Genomic DNA, 19,730 nt, shown 5'->3' with positions numbered 1-19,730 from the left:
AACTAATTTTGTACCCATCCATGATTATTTCCTTATAATCGTAAGAAATTCCTAAAGTCAAAGGGTCACGCACCTTTCTGAGATTACTATTACCAATGCCATCGCCACCAGCACTGAAGGACTGCCTTGATTCCAGATCTCCTGTCCTCTTGCTTCTCCCACTGTCTGCTTGGAGAACCTCCGCTCTCTGCTTGGGTCTTTGCTCTTCTTCCCATCACCAAGTTTCCAGGTAGTTCCTGCAGAAAGTGTGTTTCCAGCCATAACATTCCACTTCTCTCTCCACTTTCAACTGCCTCTTGGACTTCACTTTTTTAGACCGAACCATAAACCCCAAAGTCATCATAACTTAAACCAGATGGGTTCACCAAAAACAGATCCCCAACTTCCGTTGATGGCGCTGCCATCTTCTCTGTCTTCTGGACACAAACACGGATGTGATCTTTAATGCTTCCCTTTCCTCCGCCTCCATCGGATAAATCCAGGAGGCCTGTTTGGCTTCCCCAAGCACCACCCTAGAGAACCAGTTGGCCACGAACTGCCTTGAGCAAGCAGGCCTGATCTCCCTGGCTCAAGTCGCTCTTGACTTCAGTCACACACAGGTGTCCACAGCCCCTCCCCGCCCCTGGGCGCCACCTGGCCTCTTCTCTCCACATCGCCCACTGTCACCTGGAATGAAAATACCTTCTCGTGTCCCTCAGGCTGCCCGCTCTGGCTCCCACGTGCACCTCTCCGGGCAAAACTTCTCAAGTCTCTGCACGAGTGGGCCCCCTCCTCACCAGCCACGTACCCAGTCCCCCACGGCACCCCAGCTTCCCCCACTGTCCTGAAAACACGCTTCCCAGGGCCAACCGAGACGTCAGTGTCGCCGAGTCCAAGGGGAGATCGTCTGTCCCCCTGTAACTCACCCTCCGGGCAGCAGGTGACCGGTGGCCTCTTCTCAGAGCCCTGTCCTCTCCTGCTCCAGCATCTCCTTCTCCTGGTCTTCTCCCTCATGTGCCTTCTCAGCTCGGGCTCCTCCACCTCACCCTTCATAGCCGCGCGCAGGGCCCTGTCCTCCCCCCCCCCCCCCTGCCCCCCGGCCTCTCGGACCACTCCTCTCCTGAACACCCCCCCCCCACACACACACCGCCCCTGCGCTCCTCTACCTCTACAACCGTGTGCAAGCCGGTGGCCCCATCGCTGGCCCCAGACCCCTTTTCTCACCTCCAAGCTGGCTAAGCATTCCTGCCTGCTAGCAAACGTCAGGAAGCCAAAGCACAGTTGGGGAGTCCTGCGCGCCCGCTCGCCGCCCCCATCGCTCACACCAGCCGCGCACCAGGTCGTGAGCGGGGCCTCTCCTGAGCTCTCACCCACAGCCGTTCTGGCCGCACTTCTACCTCCGAATCCTGTGCCCCATCGGCGCGCTGCTCTGCGGGGTCCAGCTCACCCCTCACGGCGGCTGCCCTCGCGGATCCGCGCACGTCCGAGGGGAACTTTTCATAGCTCAGACCGGCCCAGGCCCTGCTCTGAGCGCTCAGAGGAAACCCAAAGCCCTTGCCACTGTCCTCCGAGCACCGCGTGCCTGACCTGGCTCCCAGGAGGTCCCAGCAAAGCCACCTGCTTTATCGTTCCTGCCCTGGGCTTTCCCCTTCCAGGCTGTCACCTCCGCCTGGAACTATCTTACTATATTATCTTTTCTGTATGGCAGTGCCTTGACCTGGTTCTTCGTCCCCCAGCTTGAATATCTGCTCTGGGCTTCCCCGAGCGCACGAGGAGCCTGCCACCCGCTTTTCAGGCTGCCTCCCACACCAGATTGCAGTATTCCTGGGGCCAGGCCGTGTCTGTTTTCTTCACAGAAACATCCCCAGGGTCTAGCCCAGTGCCTGGAACACAGTGAGTGCTTAATCGAGATATATATATTATCGATATATATATCGATGTATATTATATGTTATCGATAATATATATATAGATTCATATGTATATATATATGTATATTCATATGTATATGAATCGAGATATATATATAGATATCTATATATCTAATCGATATTTTTGCATGAACAACTGATTCATTCTGTATGAATCACAATTTCACTGGTGTCAGCCTGGGGCACCACTGCTGGGCAGATCCTGCTAACCCTCTGCAAGTCCCGTCCTCTTTCTGCTCAATTCAGTCACATTCTTCTGTCCCCTCCTCTTATGCCCCACAAATATCACCTTTGCTCAAACCCTCATCGCTTCTCATTTTGATCCAACCACCAGCCATCACTCCACACTGATGGGTTCTCCACACTGATGCTGGAGTGATTGTTTAAGGGCACAAACATGATTGTGTCACTCTCCTGCTTACAACCCTCTAAGGCTCCCTATTGCACCTCAGAATTGTTCCAAACGCCCTTCTTGGTTTCATTTCGCCCTGCCAACCTCCTCCTCCTTGCTGGCTGATGCTACAATGTATGCAGTTCCAGTGAGCCATACTCTCCTTCCATGTCCCCTCTATGCTCCCCCAACCCCAATTCCAAATCCCCAAGCGTCCAATAATGCTCAAATCCTAGTTTCGCTCACAAGCTGCACCTGCATCAATTTCTGGGACATGCAGCCATCTGGTGGCTAAAACAAGTAACAGGCCTTACTGTGATCTTCTGCCAGGGCCTTTCTTTTCAATGTGATCTGTTCCTTGAGTAGGATAGAAGTAACACATTGACCAAAAGACTGGATCGACAGGGGTCTGGGAGGGATGCCTAATTAAGCAGGTATAATGAAATTATCAAGGAGTGTGACAGGTTGCAGTAATGGACTAAATCTAATGATGATTAGATTTAAGGAGGATAAATGTGAAGTCCTATACCTGGGTCCAGAAACAAAACTCCAACTCCACACCAGGAAGCACAGGTGTTCAGTCAAGGGTTTCCAGTGACCCTGACACCCCGAGTCTGGCTACATCACCTCTTGCCTGGATTCTTGGAGTACCTTCCTGTCTGGAGTCCTGGGCACTGGTCTCTCCCTAAGCCCATCTGTCTTCCACACGGCCTGCAATCATTCCCTGTGTAAAACCCCCGAGGGCCGCCTGGGGGAGCTGTGAAGCACACACGCACACACTGCTGGAACTTGGAAGAGCTGTGGGGTTGCAAAGAGCTGTCAATACTTCTGCAGTCCCTGAAGTCATGAGAGAGGCTGGGGTCCCTGGAGGAAGGAAAGCAAAACCAGAGGCAAAGAGGGAAGAGAGGAGATCCCCGGGAGGACAGGAGGGAGATGAGAAACACGGGACATGTCATGAAAGCCAAAGAAGTTTCAGAAGCGCAGGATGATTCAGGGCTCTAAAGGCTGCAGGTACCAAGTAATGTTTGGCCATTAGGGGTTGGGAGCTCCTTCCCACAGGGAGAGTAGGGCAGAAAGGTAGCAGTGGTGTGTGGAATAAACAAAAGATGAGGATGTTATGAAAGCTAGTACAGGCTTCCAAGTAATGAGGGAAAGAAAAACAATGGGAAAGGGAAGCCTTTGTTTTCTGAAGGTTGGAGAAATGTATCAGCTAGCCACTGCTGCGTGACAAATCCTTCCAAACTCAGCAAGTTAAATAACACCAATTATCTTTTTCTTGCAAGTCCTTGGGTTGGCTGGGGTCACCTCATCCAGGTAGGGCTGGCTGAGGTGGCTCTGCTCCTTGTGTCTGGTGAGGGCAGAAACTCAAAAGAGCAAGTTCTTGAGGTCTAACATCAGCACTGGCATGATGGCATTTTCATTTCATTCTATTGAACGCAAAATTAAGAGCTGAGAAATATATTCCATCTGTTACTGGGACGAAAGGCAAAGCTATGTGGTAAATGATGTGAATACAAAAAAGGGTAAAAAAATCGGAGCCATGATGCCTGCTACCATGGGAGACAAGCAGAGTTGGAGATGGGAAGAAAGAAGGCATCCAAAATTCCATGAACGCTGGGAAAGTGTGACTGGCACTAAATTTGCAGAAGAACTAGATTCATGTTCTGGCTCTACCAATGACCAGCAGGGCAGCCTTGGGTCAGTCACTGGATCCGAGACTCCATGTCATTCCCTGTAAAGAGGAAGTGATCACCCCTACATCTCGGTGCGAAAATTAAATAAGGTACTATAAAAAGTGCTTTCCTGTGAAGTGCAAACCCACGTACAATGACACAGTAAGTTTCCAGGAGAGGCGGGAGGCGGTCATGGGACAGCAGGAACACAATGGCTACTTTCAGAGACTGAAGAGCATTCATGTAGAAGGGGATGAGACACAAAGAGGTCTGTGTTACAGACCAAGGGCTAATGATGGAAATGAGGGAGTGTGGGGGGGGTGGAGTTAGGTCATAAAAAAATAACATTTTAGTAATGAGTAGAGTTCAAATATGGCTTTAAGAGGTGCTGATTTCTTCACCACTGGGGGGTATGGGGCATTGGAGCAGAGCCCGGCTGACCTGTAATCTTTGGAGGACAGTTGAAGGGGACATGCAGCTATTCATGGGTCGTTGGATCGATCAGCGGTTCTCAGCCAAGGGTGGCCCCCTGCACACACCCCCAGGGGACGTTTGTTGTCCAGATATCTGGATGATTCAAGTGGCATTTGGTGGGTATGGGCCAGGGGCACTAAATCTCAGACAATGCTCAAGATGGTCCTAAATGATGGGAAATGACTGCACTCAACCACCGTCAGTGTCTCTGTTGGTAAACACAGGATGAGGTGACTTCTGAGTGCCAGTCTTGAGGGTCCCAATAAACGCATGCCCCATTTTTAACAGATGTAACCCAGCAAGCCCCCCGACCTGTTCTGCCACAATGCCTCACTGCCCTGAAAAAGTATTGGACTTTAGGAGAATTTTAGACATGATTAAATGAGCACAGTCACAACAGCAAAACATTATAATCCCTTTCAGTAGTAAAATTATAGTCAAAGTTTTCTGAAACAGCCTTCAGTACACCTGATTGTGTAAAGGGCTATGAAAAGATTGTCAGGTACATAACTTGTTGATTATTCTAGCATGTAAAGAGAGCCAACGACTCTGCCTGCACATGAACTTGAAGTTAATGTGCCAACTGAAATAAACAGTACACATTTAATTTACTATCATTTTGCTTGTCACCTAGAACATAAAAGTCTCTTTGGAGATGTCTGCTTTCTTTAAAAAAAAAAAAAAAAAGTCTAGGCAGTTTGAACTAGAACCTCCTTCTTTTTTTCTTCCACATTCACATTTTCTCAATTTGGGGGCTTGGATCAAAGCACTAGATTCAGTAAATATTTGCTTCTGCTGTTGATGGTGTTTCTCTCACTGAGGCATTTTTAAAGAAAGGTCTGACCCTGGGTTCTCTGTCACCCTCCTCTCCCCTCAGCTTATTCAGAGCCCGTGTCACCGAAAGGCAGGGGCGGTTGGCCAGAGGATGGCTGGAGGAGCGTCTTACCCATCCTACAGGTGTCAAACCACCACCGGGCCACTCACGAAGACTTCATAAGAGGAGTTCCCAGAGCAAAGAGACTGCAGAGGTCCCGAAGGCGTCTGATTCTGGCCAATCCCCGGGGATCAAGTAGGCAGAAAGAACTGAGGTTTGTCTGTCACTTTGGTAGCAACCTTAGCCAAGAAAGGTGGAGCTTTCCTGCCCTGTATTCATCTTAAAATATATCCCTCAATGAGGGCATACTGTGGGCATCATTATAGTAGCATGAATGGTGGCTTTCGCCAACATGTTTGAGATCACTTTTTAAACAAGTTTTCAGAAACATACATGTGTGCAGCAAAGCACGAGTGTTATCCAGAAACTTCTCTCAGATTTACCAAAAATTTGGATTTTAGATTTGATTGTCTTCTTAGGAGTCTGTTTGAGATACTCTCTCTCTCTCCCTCTGCCCCTCCCCCCATGCTCTCTCTCTCTCTTAAAAAAATAGATCTTTAAATAAAGTTCTCTTCCCTGACAAAAAAAAAAAGCTTCAATTTTAAGGCACTTCGTTCTGTTATCATTGCTGTAAAAGCTTGAGGGAGGTAAAAACTTCCATCCCAATTAGTAGTCTTGGGGACAGAACTCTGCAGAGCCCAGGACATGTGGCTCAAGTCTCAGCTGGCATCAACTTATGTGATCCGCTCAGTGCCTGTGGTAGACCGTTACTCTCAGGGCCCCCAGTGAACCACGCCTCTGTTCTCATGCCCTGTGCTGACCTCTCTCATGGGGACTCTGGGCCTGGCCACATGACCGGCATTGGTCAGTGAGACCTTAGCAAGCCTGACGTGAGGGGAGGCTGGCTGACCACGAGCACACGGGGCTTGTCCTCTGGGAGCATTCCCCTTCAGAGCCCTAAGCCACCAAGTAACAGGGCCCGACTACCCTGCTGGAGAGACCACGTGGAGAGAGGCCTGGCAAGCCCCCCGCCGTGTCAGCCATCTAAGCCGAGACGCCGGAAATCTGAATGAAGCTGCTCCACCCTCCGCTGTCCCAGTGTCCGGCTCTGCCCAGCTCACAGCTGACCCACTGGTTGTGTGAGGCCACGAGTGACTGCAGCCAGCCCTGCGGGGAGCACAGCTGCCCAGCTGTGTGTCGCCCAAACTCCTGGTCTACAGCAAACTTCTGCGTTTTGTAAAAGAAAACACTTCTTTCCACCTAATACCCCCACAAGCGTATGAGTTCTCCACAGATGACACTCAAGTGTGTAATTTCAGCAGAAACGGTGTCCCTTAATAAGGCCACTTCAGTGTCAAAATGAACCAGGAATGGCAGAATTTCTTGACAACAGAAACACTTGCATCTGAGAGTATAGTTACTTGCATTTTTAATATCATTGTTCTGTCCTTCTAGATGCTTCCCCAAATATTTCCTGGTTACGCATGTGGTATTTTCCAAAACCCTAAACCAATACAACTTTCTGGATCCACCAAGTACAGCTGAGGGCGCCCTCATTAAGCACAGTACCAGAAGTCTGTAAGAAGCAGAGAACGGGAGGGGTATGTGCCTGTTTTTGTCAGGACACTAGTGCTTCTAAATGGATCTTTCTCTCCTTTCTCTTCATGGGTATTTATGTCTGTCTTCCAACTAGAGTGTAAGCTCCACGAGGGCAAGGTGTGTCTCGGTTTGCTCACCACAGCACCAGGCACACAGTAGGCTCTCAGAAATACTTGTCAGTGGGGCGACAAGTCCCTGGGATGTTAAAGAGCCCAGAGAACTACCACTGGTTAGCATCACAGATGAAACCAAGTTGGCCAGAGGTGGTGGCGTGCTACACGGGAGCCTCACTGCTTGTGAGCTTAACATTCTTGCGATTTCCCGGCATTAGACACCCACAGTACCTTTGCGCCTTCTGGTTTAGTTCCTGCTTGCTTTTTTTTTAGAACTCTGGAGATTGGCACATCAGACTGTACAAGGGACTTCAGACTGCCCAAACCACCCCCACGGCCTCCACTAATTGGGATTCCACGCTCTCTGCAGTCTCCTTACTCCACCCGGTGCCCTGGCCACACATCCCAAGCTAAGCATCTTTTTAAAGATTGATTTGGGAGAGAGTGAGAGAGCAAGAAAGCGGGGGGAAGGGCAGAGGGAGAGAGAGAATCCTGAAGCAGACTTCCTGCCAAGCAGGGAGCCCGATGGGGGGCTCCATCCCAGGAACCCAAGACCATGAGCCCAGTGAAACCAAAAGTCGGCCGTCCAACCGACTGAGCCACCCAGGTGGCCCCCACCCAGGCTGAGCTACTTTAGGTGTGGGTGTCAGCATTTGGAGTGATCACAGCTTCTCCTGATTCAACTTGGCCTGGACCCCAATTTCTTGAATGTAGAAGCTTGCAGAAACTCAACTGCCTTAGCATCTAGAGTGGCTGGGAGGGAGGGGGAAGCTTATTCCAGAAAAGTCCTGGCTCATGTCCCTCTGAAAGACGTGTGCTTTCCCTAACAAATTACTTTGTGCTATATCAACAAGGAGCTTCTGTACCAGTATGGACTCCCCTTATTTCTTTCTCCTCCCCCAAAAGCTATATGGGTTTAGAAATAACATTCAGGAAAATTAGAAGCAGTGTTCATGTATCTTAGTGTCACTAAAGATAGAATTTATGTTTATAAAGAAAAGTGTTGGCACAGAAATAAAGCTGACCAAACTGAAAAGATCCGGGGGGCACCTGGGTGGCTCAGTCGGTTGAGTGTCTGCCTTCAGCTCAGGTCATGATCTCAGGGTCCTGGGATCGAGCCCCACGTCAGGCTCCTTTCTCAGTGAAGAGTCTGCTTCTTCCTCTCCCTCTGCGGCTCCTCCTGCTTGTGCTTACTCTCTCTCTGTCAAATGAATAAATAAAATCTTTTAAAAAAGAAAGAAAGAAAAAAAAAAAAGAAAAAACTGAAAAGGTCTGGCAGATAAAGGAAGGCAGGCGAGGTTTGCAGGAACAGCAACTTGCTGGGTTATAGTCATGCTTACAGAAATGAGAGCTATAACTCTATGTGGTAAATTAAAATTAAAAACTGCTAGATATCGGTAGGTATGTATACTCACTAGTCTTGTGAGTTATTTCTATCACCACATGGGGAACTCAAGCTTGACGGTACCACTGTAAAAACAGACGACATTTCACTACTTTTCCATGGTGCATAATCATCACAAATCACTGAAATTCCAAGAATGTGTTGCATACGGAAACTTCACTCAAATGTCTCAGAAACATTGTTTTAAATGCTGTAGCACTCCCTTGCCGATATTTTCCTTTTCGTATCGTGCGTTGTTGTCAACGGGGTTGCGAAGGTAAGTGCTCAGGCTTCAGGGCAAGTCTGGTGCCCAGGGTAGATGGTTGGGAGGTGTGCAGGGTGGGCCAGCCAGGGGCTGGACTGTTCTGGAGCCTGAAGCCACCTCGTGGACCCATTCCAGCACAGATCGGAGTTCAACACTAGGACCAAAATGAGAAATCGGAAATACCTCCAGATGCTACAGGGATGGCGAACAAGATTGGACTCTTTATCCCCAAAGGTTCCTTTTAGAAAATCTTTCTCAGGTACTCCTCATCTCCGTCAAGTCTTAAAACTAGCCCTGGGCGGAAGAACATGCGCTGTTCTAACACAGTATCTTTGGGGCTTATCCCCAAGGAAAAGAGGTAGAATGATGTTATGGGGTGGCTATTTGTACAAACTAATCATGACCTGAACTGAAATCAAGAGTCAGTTGCTTAACCGACTGAGCCACCTAGGTGCCCCAAAAGGCAATTTTTAAATTCAGGAAAATTCCGTAAGGAAAGGGAAAGGAATCCGTGCACAACAGGCCGAGCTAGGATTAGCGTTTACATAGTCATAATAACAGCCAGTACTGATGCAAAACTGTAACAGTATCTAAGATGGAAGAGAGGGAAGTGTGTGGAGAGGGGAGTGAGGGGGAAAGAAAGGTCTTCCATGATGGAAATTCAAAAGACAATGCCTGAAACTGAAAACTAGTAAGGGACAACACAGGCATGTTACTGGGACATATGGAGATAAATGCAAAAGAATCAGCTAAAATACTTCAGCCTGGTTGCCTTTGTGGAGGGGTGATAACATAGGACAGGGAGAGGCCAGTGTTTTGAAGTAAGACTTACAGAGCTATTTATCATTTAAAATGTATAGGTATATTTTACTAAAAAATGACTAAGTTGACAATAATGGGAGTCCTTGAATTTATTACTCTGAAATCAACCAACATGTCAAATGTGTGCTTACATTAGAAACAAAACTTGAGACATTCTTAACTAGTATTTAAGAAATCATTTCACTTCCCAGACTCTCCTGTTTCCAGATTTGGAGAGAGTGCGCTACGCAGATGAGATCTGAGTTCCTTTGAAATTTGAGTGTATTTAGATGCAGTTCATTGAACATAGTAAATACACGTATGGACCAGCTTCTACGTATTTTAATGTCAGAGATTAACATTTTAAATGGGCCTCATTTTCAACAGGTACTTACTAGTGGGGTTTGTTATACTTGGGGACAGGATATCTTACAAAATCAGCCTCAATGATAGAAAAGTTCTGTACGGTATTAAATAGATCCATTGGATTTTTAATGGTCAGCAGTAATTGCACTAAAAATATCAATGACTCTCGGGGCACCTGGCTGGCTCAGTGGGTGCAGCATAAAACTCTTGATGTCAGGGTCATGAGTTCAAGCCCCACATTGGGTGTGGAGCCTACTTAAAAAAAAAAAAAGGAATTAAATTTTTTTTTTCAAGGACTGTAAGATACATGACAAATGCTGATACAAGAAAGGAAAGGCCTACTTGGCCAACCAATAAGAAAACATTTGATCATGCTGAACAGTGTGTTCTATCCTTGCAAAAGGAACCACAGCGTGTATGCCAACTCAGGCCATGTAGCAGGTATGTCAATTTCCTATGCTGGGAGGCAATTACGATAGACTCAGTTCTCTGAGCCTGAGGAAAGCAAGTCAGGTTGGTTCTGTACGACATCCATCTACGGCCAAACCCCACCCCACAAGTGAACTTTTGATTGATGACTAGCCCATCGAGTTGTAACTCTGTCGATTTTCCATTACCTTTTGGCAACAGGTGGAAAAAATTACTGCAGGTTGAGGCTGTCTACAAAATGGTCTGGCTGATTCATGTGGATCAGTCATCTGAAAAACGAACAAACAAAACCAAGCAGAAGCTATAGGTCATAACAGTTTCCCCTCTAAATTAAAACTGGAGAAGTAAGATTGCAAACTGCTTTTGATTTGTCCGCCCTACACCCAAGTTCTTTAAAAGATTTGAAGATGATGCAGTGGGATTTGTCCTCTTTAAATTTTGGTACCTGGCCAAAGAAATGGCGTCAGGTGTCACGGTTATACTAGATGAAATGGTCCTTCCATCTGATACAGTAAGGCGTGTGTAGTAAAATACACACTCCCACTTACTTGATGGCTTAGGTCAGTGGCTTTCAGCTGGGGGTGACTTTATCCCCTAAGGAACACATTTGGTTGTCTTCCGGATGGGGAGTTGCTACTGACACCTAGTGGGTGGAGACCAGGGCTGCAGCTAAATGTTCTGCAGTGCAGGGGACAGCCCTCACAGCGAAGACTCATCTGGCTCAAAATGACAACAGCACCAAGGTTTGGGAAACCTTCATCTATGCTGATTTTCTCGTGTTCAAAACACAAAAGACAAAAATCTAGCAAAGCTAGTACAACTGTTCTAAAATATCAGTAAAGGGTTTTCTGGTACATCACTCAGGTAGGATTTTGAATAACGCATAGCTTTAAACTTGTGCTTAGAGGTAAAGGACACGGGCGACTCTGGAAAATAAAGATTATGCATTCAGTCTGCTGCGGAACAGATTCCTTAAACTTCTCAAAATTCAATGTTCTGATTTTTGACAGTGAAAACTTAATTTCTTCTATTTTAAAAAGTGTCCAAAGCAAATCACACTGTTCCATTGGGGGTGGAGAGCCTAGCACAGGGTTCGGCAGGTAGGTGCTCGGGAGATGAGTAACTGGTAGCACACATCTACGTGTTGGCCTGAGATAACAGAGGCCCAAGTTCCAGAGCCGGTAAGTTACAAAGGTGCCCTGAGCTGTAACCAAGAATCCCTCCTTAGGGTGGAGGAGAAGGCGGCCATCCATAATCCAAGTTAGGACACTTCTTTTCACTCTGTCAGCACAACGGCCACAGTGTAACTAGCAGGCCAGTCTGCTCAACTACAATGAAGTTAGAAAACCCACAAAGATTCTGCGCCAATAAGCTTTCTCTGCTAACCAGAACTGGGTCACCCAGGTTAGAGCAGCTAGTTACCTTTGCCCAATAGGAACAGTATCACAGGCTACGGAGAATGAAGAAATTTGACAGAGGGTAATGAAGGATACGAAACAGACTGGCTCTAAGTCTCTCGTGGAAGCAGGCATAATCGTAGCTCTCTGGGTAATGGTCCGGAGAGGCCTGGCCTTTAAAATAGTGCTGGGCTGGCAGTAAGCATGAATGTTCTTTCAGGAACCCACGGTGTGCCCTTGAAAGCCAATGTAGGAAAGATGTGTGAGGAAAGAAAAATTTTCCCTTTTTCCCTTCAGGGTTCTCTGGCTGGCCTAAGAATTAAACTGACATAAGACAAATTAACACGACAAAAACAAATTTAATTCCGTACAAACAGGAGCGCACAGAAATATGAGACTCAAAGAAGTGACCAAGCAGGCAGCTTTTATACCTTTCAAAAAACAAAGAAACAAGGATTCGTGATGAATTGACAAAGGGGTTTGGGCTTGGGGTAGCAAATTAATGAGGAAGTAACAAAGTGGTTTACACAGGCTTCTCAGTCCTGAATCCCCTCTCTCGGGTGATGAGGGTGCTTTCACCCTCCAGGTGCAGGGAGGGCACCCTTCACACAGGGAATTTATTTCCTGCTTTCGGGGGAGACAAAGGAGTGTCCTTCTTGTAATGGCTATTTCTTAATTTTAATTCAACATAATCCATAGGCCAAAGCGGCATATTCTGGGGTGGCAAATTCCTCCCCCACTCCACGGACCCACCTTTGAAACTGTGAGAAGCTTCAAAATCCAGAAGCTGAGTTGGTAGATTATTCTACTATTTCATTGAATTCATCTCTAAGTCTTGAACATAGCTCAGTTCAGTTAAACAGTTATGTCTCGTTTTACGAGGTGGGGATGTAACTGGGCTCCCCACATTAGGCCTATATTGTGTGAGAAATTAGGTGTTTAATAAGGCATTTCTATGGAAACAAAAGAAAAACAAAGGTTAATGATAGAACAAATTACAAACCAGCTTCTGAGCCCAGGGGCAGCCAGTCAAGAAAATTTCTAGAAGTCAGGGTCAAAGCATCTTTTGTGGTTTGAACGTCTCTGATAATATCCGCAGGTATTCAGGTAAACCTTCTGAGTGGCACACACAGCGGCAGGCACGAAGACTGTCTAAACATGAGTCATTGTGGCCATTTCTCTGAAGTTTGTATCAGGTTGTTCACAGTCAGTTTGCCAGGCTTCGCGGAAAAGGGCAGTTTTTGTTCTTCATGATTCCGAGTCAAAAGTGGGAGAAAATTGGAAAGATTAGTTTGGGCAGCTATAGCCAAATATCAGAGGAAACGAGAATTCAGGATCCAGTGGATCTTTCCAACTTACAGGTGGAAAACAAAACCTCAAAGCTAATTAACAGCACTGGAATCTGATATTTATACAGTGTATTACTGAAACGTAATTTTTCTGTCTCTCAAAGATAATCACAGTAAGACTAATTTGTTTGCAAATTAAATCTAGTTTCAATACATTTGTGCCATTTACGTAAGTGTAGCAAGAATAACAATTGATGAGACAGGCTGTTCTAAATCTGTTTTGCCGGAATTTTTCATAAGGAATCTCAGATGGAACTCCTAAAAGCCTCTCAAGGGTAGGAAGCCTAGCCAAGGACTTTCCATCAGACTTCACCTGCAATACCTATAAATCAGGGTGAATTCCTCTCTTCTCAAGGTCCCCAAAATATCCTGAGGTTCCTGAGCCTGCCAGGAAGTGACCTTCCGCACTCACCTAGTAAGGCTGCTAGGAACCCTGTCAGCGAGGTACTAGACCTCCTTTTCCAAGGCGCTTTATTGTTTATTGGCTCCATAAAGTCAACCTTCGTTTCTTCAAGTTGTCTGGTCACATCTGAGTCTACGTATCTCTCTCAAATATGACATTCCAGTCAAAGCTTCAGTAACGTAACCAATGTTTCCACTCCGGCTCATTATAAGAACAGATTCATACTGAACTTAAGCAAATAACTGTATTTCCATAAAAATAAGAATACTCACTAACAGTTTTTAAATTTTGGAGGCATGAAGTAGGGAGAAAAAGTAATTGTTTCAATTCTGCTTATAAAGGAGCAATTAAACAAATTGCTATAAATCATAGGTAACTTAAGAGAAAAAAGTTTTCTGTACATCTGGAAAAACCAAACATTAAAAAAAAAAAAAAAGCATGTCCAAACAAAAAAAATCATAAAAAATTACGATCATCTTCCTCAGTTCATTCAGTCCCGTGTTCATTCAGTCCCACGTAATTAATATTTGTTCTGTTTGATTCCAGTTTTTCTGTTAGTTCTGGAAATTCTTACCCAGTTCAGTTGGATTCTCTTAGTTATCAGAAGCCTGTATTCTACAATACTTGTTAGAGTCCATTCATGAATTTCCTTGAAAATGAAGCACTTTTGCAGGAAAACTTCTACAAAAGCATCCAAGTGAAACAATAACTGTCTGTAGATGATAAAGACTTAAAAATGGCTATAAAGATCTGATAGTTCATTACAATGCAATTGATAAGATCTGATTATACCTGGGATATACACCATTTTAAGATAATAACTAGGATTACAGTGAGAACGTTATCCTGGAATCTGATTTCTAGGAATTTCATATAATTTCTGGAACACTTAAAACAGATAGATACTACACAAATGCAACATAAAGAAATCTTGATATTTCTTATTTGACAACCTTCCCAAGTAATTTAGCATATCACATAAACCAATTCATTTAGCATCTCTTTTATAAAGAAAGAAAATAAATCTTTTCAGACGTTCTAGGGACCCTCTGGAAAATTCCAACTTATTTTCCTGGTCAAAGAACTTTATTTAGAAATTGATTTTGAAAAGTATGTCAAAAGTATCAAAAGATTGGGACACTTGACTAAATAGGATCACAGATAATTTGAAATAATATTTAATTATCTATTTCACCAAGTGACAAAAGATTTTAAAGGCAAATACAAAAGGTTATATAGTTTTAAGTAAAATTCAGCTCTTAATGTTAAGACTCAGTTAAATCATCAAAGATCTGATAAAGACAACATGAAGCACAGGAAATTACTTAAATAAAACATAATATCTTTGCTTCCCAGGCAGATTACTGAAAAGGTAAACAAGACCATTCATAATATCTTATCAAGAGCAGACTAATAGCCCAAGAAAACTTTGTCCTTTTAGCAAATGAAAGAAAATTACAGTAGCAAGCTATTAAAACGAAAACCAAGTTTATTATTTTTAAAAACCGTTATAACAATTCAATTTTTAGCCAACGTGACTACAAAAGGTAAACTTTTCTCTCTCCTTCCTTCCTTCCTCTCTTTCTCTTTTTCTTTTCCCAAACCTCTATGTCCTTAGTTTGTCCTTTAGTTTTCTTTTTTCCATTAGGTAGTGACCATTCTGAAATAACCAGTTTTACTTTAGGACAAAATTTACTTTCTTTTCCCTTAACTAAAATACATCTCCCTACCTCATACCTTTTCTTAGCTAAAAACACATCCTGGTTTCCCTGTAACACAGAGTTGTTGTTCTTCTTAGTTCTAGTAGTTTTAATTACATATATTAGAAGCTTCCTATAGTTGCATTCACAGGGTGGTTCTCAACCTCCAAGGTCATCAGAAGCACCTGGAGAGCTGTGACAACACAGATTGCTGGGTCCCACGCCCAGTTTCTGATTCAATAGGTCTCAGGGGGATCCTAAGAATTTGCATCTCTAACAAGTCCCCAGGTAATCCTAATGTTGCTGGTCCAGGGACCCCACTCTGAGAATCAGTCTCTATTGCTCGGTTACATGCTTCTGTCTTCCGCCAAACTGTGAGCTTCTTGAGATGAGGGAGCATTTCTTACACATCTCACCTCCAGGGTCTAGCCAGTGTCCAGTAGTCATTCCATCAATCAACAAATACTTATTGAATGCCTATTAAGTGCCAGGCACTATCACAGGCACTGGATTCATCAGCTTAAAAAATTTGTATTTTTATATATATATAAAATTTATATATGTATAATTTATATGTATATGTATATATAAATATATGTATATAAATATGTGTGTGTATATATTCATATATATATAAAGCCCTCATAGAGCCTTCCTCTGGTACTACATAGGAAATTCTCAATAAATGTTGAAGACTGACCAGCTCGAAAGAAGGAAATATGGCATTATCACGAACATTTTCATAGTGCTTGGAAATATCAATTTTCCCACTTCCTAGTCCTAGTTTTCTCCATTTTATGTTTCTCCCTTCTGATATCCCCCTCAACGTCCATAAATAAACCTGATAATACCAGGCTTTTGGGTCTTAAGAAATATTTGCTGACTGATTTATAAAATATTTGATGTGGATGACATAGTGGTAAGAAACAACAATTCTAACGTGAATTTAAGCTTGTATAAATTATATATTGGAGCAACTGGGAGGACGTAAGCAAATCTCAGCATTTCCATATTGATAAATATTTTAGAATACCTTAACTACTCGTTTTCAAATTAGCCTTAGTTATCTCTCAGGTATCTTTCCTCCCCTCTCAATATTTATGGCTGTGACCGCCTGGTATGAGGACTTTGAACTCCCAGTGGACCCAAGCAGGCTGCTATACAAATAGGGACGTCGGCCAACGTTTGGATTGCCCTGTGTACGATTCTGAGAAATGGGCGGGAGGCCTTGTGAGGCCATGTGGTGCTGTGGAAGGGTTGGGAACAACAGCAGAAGCAAATGTGATTATCTCTACACAGCCAAGACACGTGCCCTGCAGGATGTCCCATCCAGGCGTGTGGGCCACAGGCTATGCATTCCCTCCCTAACTCTAGGAAAGTGCAAAACACGTTCCTTCATCTTTGGACTAATTTTCTAAAAGTTTCTTAGGAAATAAAAATGAGAGGTCTCACAAATAGCAATTTGGAATGTAAAGGAACTGATCATAATGTTTACTTGAGATTTTCAGTATTCTTAAGGTTTATGAATTTTTTTAAATTAATTAATTTATTTATTTGACAGAGATAGAGATAGCCAGCGAGAGAGGGAACACAAGCAGGGGGAGTGGGAGAGGAAGAAGCAGGCTCATAGTGGAGAAGCCTGATGTGGGGCTCGATCCCATAACGCCGGGATCACGCCCTGAGCCGAAGGCAGACGCTTAACCGCTGTGCCACCCAGGCGCCCCATGGTTTATGAATATTTTTAAAAGATCTTCTGTTGAAAGCCATGAGACACTCTGTTAACTGTATGAAGGGAAAAATGGGCAGCATTTAAGAATGGAATTTGACAAAGGGCAGTTTCAATATTCCAGGCTAAAATATTTCTTCCCCGTTAACATTATAAGCAAATTCGGTGTTGCCAGTGATTTCAAGGGTCAGTGATATCAAACGGCTATACTGCCTCAGAACAATATTCCCTTTCCACTGCTACCCCAAATCAGTGACTTAACACCCTAGTCCAGCAAATCATTGTTATTTCTACGTAGTGAAAAATTTTTTAAAAAATTAATAATGTTGTTAGGAATATACTTTTATAATGGGGATCAGGTATACCACCTTCATTTTTTATGATTCAATCCTAATTAACTGCTGATTACTAAAAAGCTTTAGGTATAAATGTGAGCTTTTGGTGAGCCATCCACTGACTGAAAAATGGCCAGGTCATCATTTATTTCCCTGGAGCAGTTTACTAATTATCACCTTCACAATCTGAAGGAATTCATATTTCTTTCTTTTTTTTTTTTTTAAAGATTTTATTTATTTATTCGACAGAGATAGAGACAGCCAGCGAGAGAGGGAACACAGGCAGGGGGAGTGGGAGAGGAAGAAGCAGGCTCGTAGCGGAGGAGCCTGATGTGGGGCTCGATCCCAGGAACCTGGGATCACGCCCTGAGCCGAAGGCAGACGCTTAACGCCTGCGCCACCCGGGCGCCCCGGAATTCATATTTCTTAAAAGGTGTATAATTCTCTACGGAAATGTGACCTGTAATGAACCAGCCCCTTACAAAAAAAACCCCCAAAAACAAAAAACTGGCTAATATAAAGCTAAGACAAAAAGAAATTAACCTCTACAGGTGATTAAATTTGTCTCATTAAATCATTGCTACCTCATTTAATGTAATAAAAGAACATACCACCATATTCTGGAAAACACACAAATCTAAAATAAAAATATTCTCATTAACATCATCCATATGGTAATAATAAATTAGCGTCCTTAAAATTTGTCTCAGTTATTCACAAAATCCACCCGTATTTTCTGAGTTAACAAGGCTGAATTTTAAAAGTGCAATACAAATTCTCCAGGCCTCGCTCCAGTTCAGACAGGACTTCTTAGTGGTTTCCAAGACACAGCTTCTTGTTCTGGTGTTGTTCTTCGCCCGGAGGTAAGGGTCTCAACACACCATCTAGTGTTCAAGCATAACTTCACGTCAGGAAAACTTCAAACACACGGCTATTACAGTCAGAGCGGTTGTAAGGACAAAACAGTGCTGAAGTTAAAAAGGAACACTCATTTTATTTTAGCCTCAAATTCTCAACTGTCGAAGGACAGGTACTAGATAACACTCAGGCAGTACAGTGTCTGCCCTGTTCAGTGGATTCACTCAACTCTGAAATCTCTACTTTAAAAGGGCAAATTAATGATACATGAATTCTATCGCAAAAAAAGCTGTTACAAAATTGAGAAAGAGATAGGACGATTTTTTGTTGATTTAAAACATTTGTTCAAAAATACATACAAAACATGACCTTGCAGTTCAGCAAACAGTCACAAAGCAAACCTACATTTGACCATCACCCAGGTCAATAATGAAAAAAACACGGCCAGCAAAGCAGAAGCCTTCCTCTTGCCCCCTCCCTATCACAACCTCTCCTTCCAATCTCGGGACTGCTAAGGGCAGCATGTCTTCCTTTCCTTAGTGATCTAGGAACACTAAGTCCTGGATACACGTCCTTTATTGATTGTAAGTGGCGAATAGCTCCTATTCTATGGCTCGCCTTTGTACTCTTTCAATGATATCTTTTGATGACCAGATGTTCTTAATTTTAACATAGATAAATTAATCCATCTCTGTATGGTTAGTGCTCATTGTGTCCTTTCCCGAAGAGCAGGGAATTATTAATTGACCCCCTCAAACACTGTTACTGAAAACACATTCTTTAAACAGATCCATATATATTTTTCGTTCTATTTTTTCACCTTTTTTCTCTGATTATTTTTTTTCAAAAGATGGAGTGGATAGGTATTTTTTTCCAGACTGCAAATAAAAAATATACTACTTGAATAAATAAAGCTAAATTCAGAACACAAAAAAATCAAGGTATTTACAATAGAAACTATAGAATAGAAATTATTTTCGTAAAGACCTCTTCATTTCCTGATTTTTCAGGGAAATCAAATCATTGTTATTATCAAAAACTTTTTACTTATTATACTAAACTTCCATTTATCTAGAATCCAAGCAGATAGATAACATAGCTTGTATTTAACTATAATACTGTGGGGGTGCCTGGATGGGGAAGTCAGTTGAGCCACGGGTTTCTGCTTGGGTCATGATTACAGGGTCATGAGACTGAGCCCCACGCAGGGCTCTGCACTCAGCACGGAGTTTGTTTAAGACTCTCTCTCCCTCTCCCTCTAGTCCTTCCTCCTTCCTCTCCCCACCACCATGCTCTCTGTCAAATAAATAAATATATCTCTAAAGATAATACTGTGTAGCAATAACTAATGTTCAAAATTATTTACCCAAGGGATTGCAAGATCTCCCAAGATGACATTACATTAAAAATATCTGTTAATATGCAAATAATAAAACTGTGAAGACTAGTAATTTTATGATAGCTGTGATGACTTTAGTTAGATTATTCAAATAACCAGAGGATTTCCATTCTCTGACCAATCTCTACAAACGTGCTTTTACTCAAATAAAAATGTATACGTCCTCTAATTTGGCCCTCCAGCCCCCTGTATATTAGACACATTTTCCCTTTCCAACTGTCCAACAAGCTTTAGTTTGGTATAGAAGAGCATGGTTGTTTAGTGTCTCATAGAATGACATGTAA

At 43.6% G+C, this 19,730-nt stretch overlaps 1 protein-coding gene across 2 annotated transcripts in view; it reads right to left on the bottom strand.

The window, feature by feature from the left end:
• Positions 1 to 12,015: 12,015 nt before the first annotated feature.
• Positions 12,016 to 19,730, bottom strand: part of CDADC1 (cytidine and dCMP deaminase domain containing 1) — a 49,007-nt gene continuing 41,292 nt past the window's right edge. For both annotated transcript variants that reach the window (XM_026493252.4, XM_026493251.4), the window contains one exon: positions 12,016 to 18,073. In XM_026493252.4, coding sequence (XP_026349037.1) covers positions 18,062 to 18,073 — 12 coding nt within the window. In that variant the 3' untranslated portion in view covers positions 12,016 to 18,061. The remainder of the gene's footprint in view (positions 18,074 to 19,730) is intronic.

This window comes from Ursus arctos, unplaced genomic scaffold, assembly GCF_023065955.2.
Source record: "Ursus arctos isolate Adak ecotype North America unplaced genomic scaffold, UrsArc2.0 scaffold_10, whole genome shotgun sequence".
Lineage (NCBI taxonomy): Eukaryota > Metazoa > Chordata > Mammalia > Carnivora > Ursidae > Ursus > Ursus arctos.
Note: the sequence above shows the minus strand (reverse complement) of the source record. Positions and strands in the feature narration are given on the sequence as shown.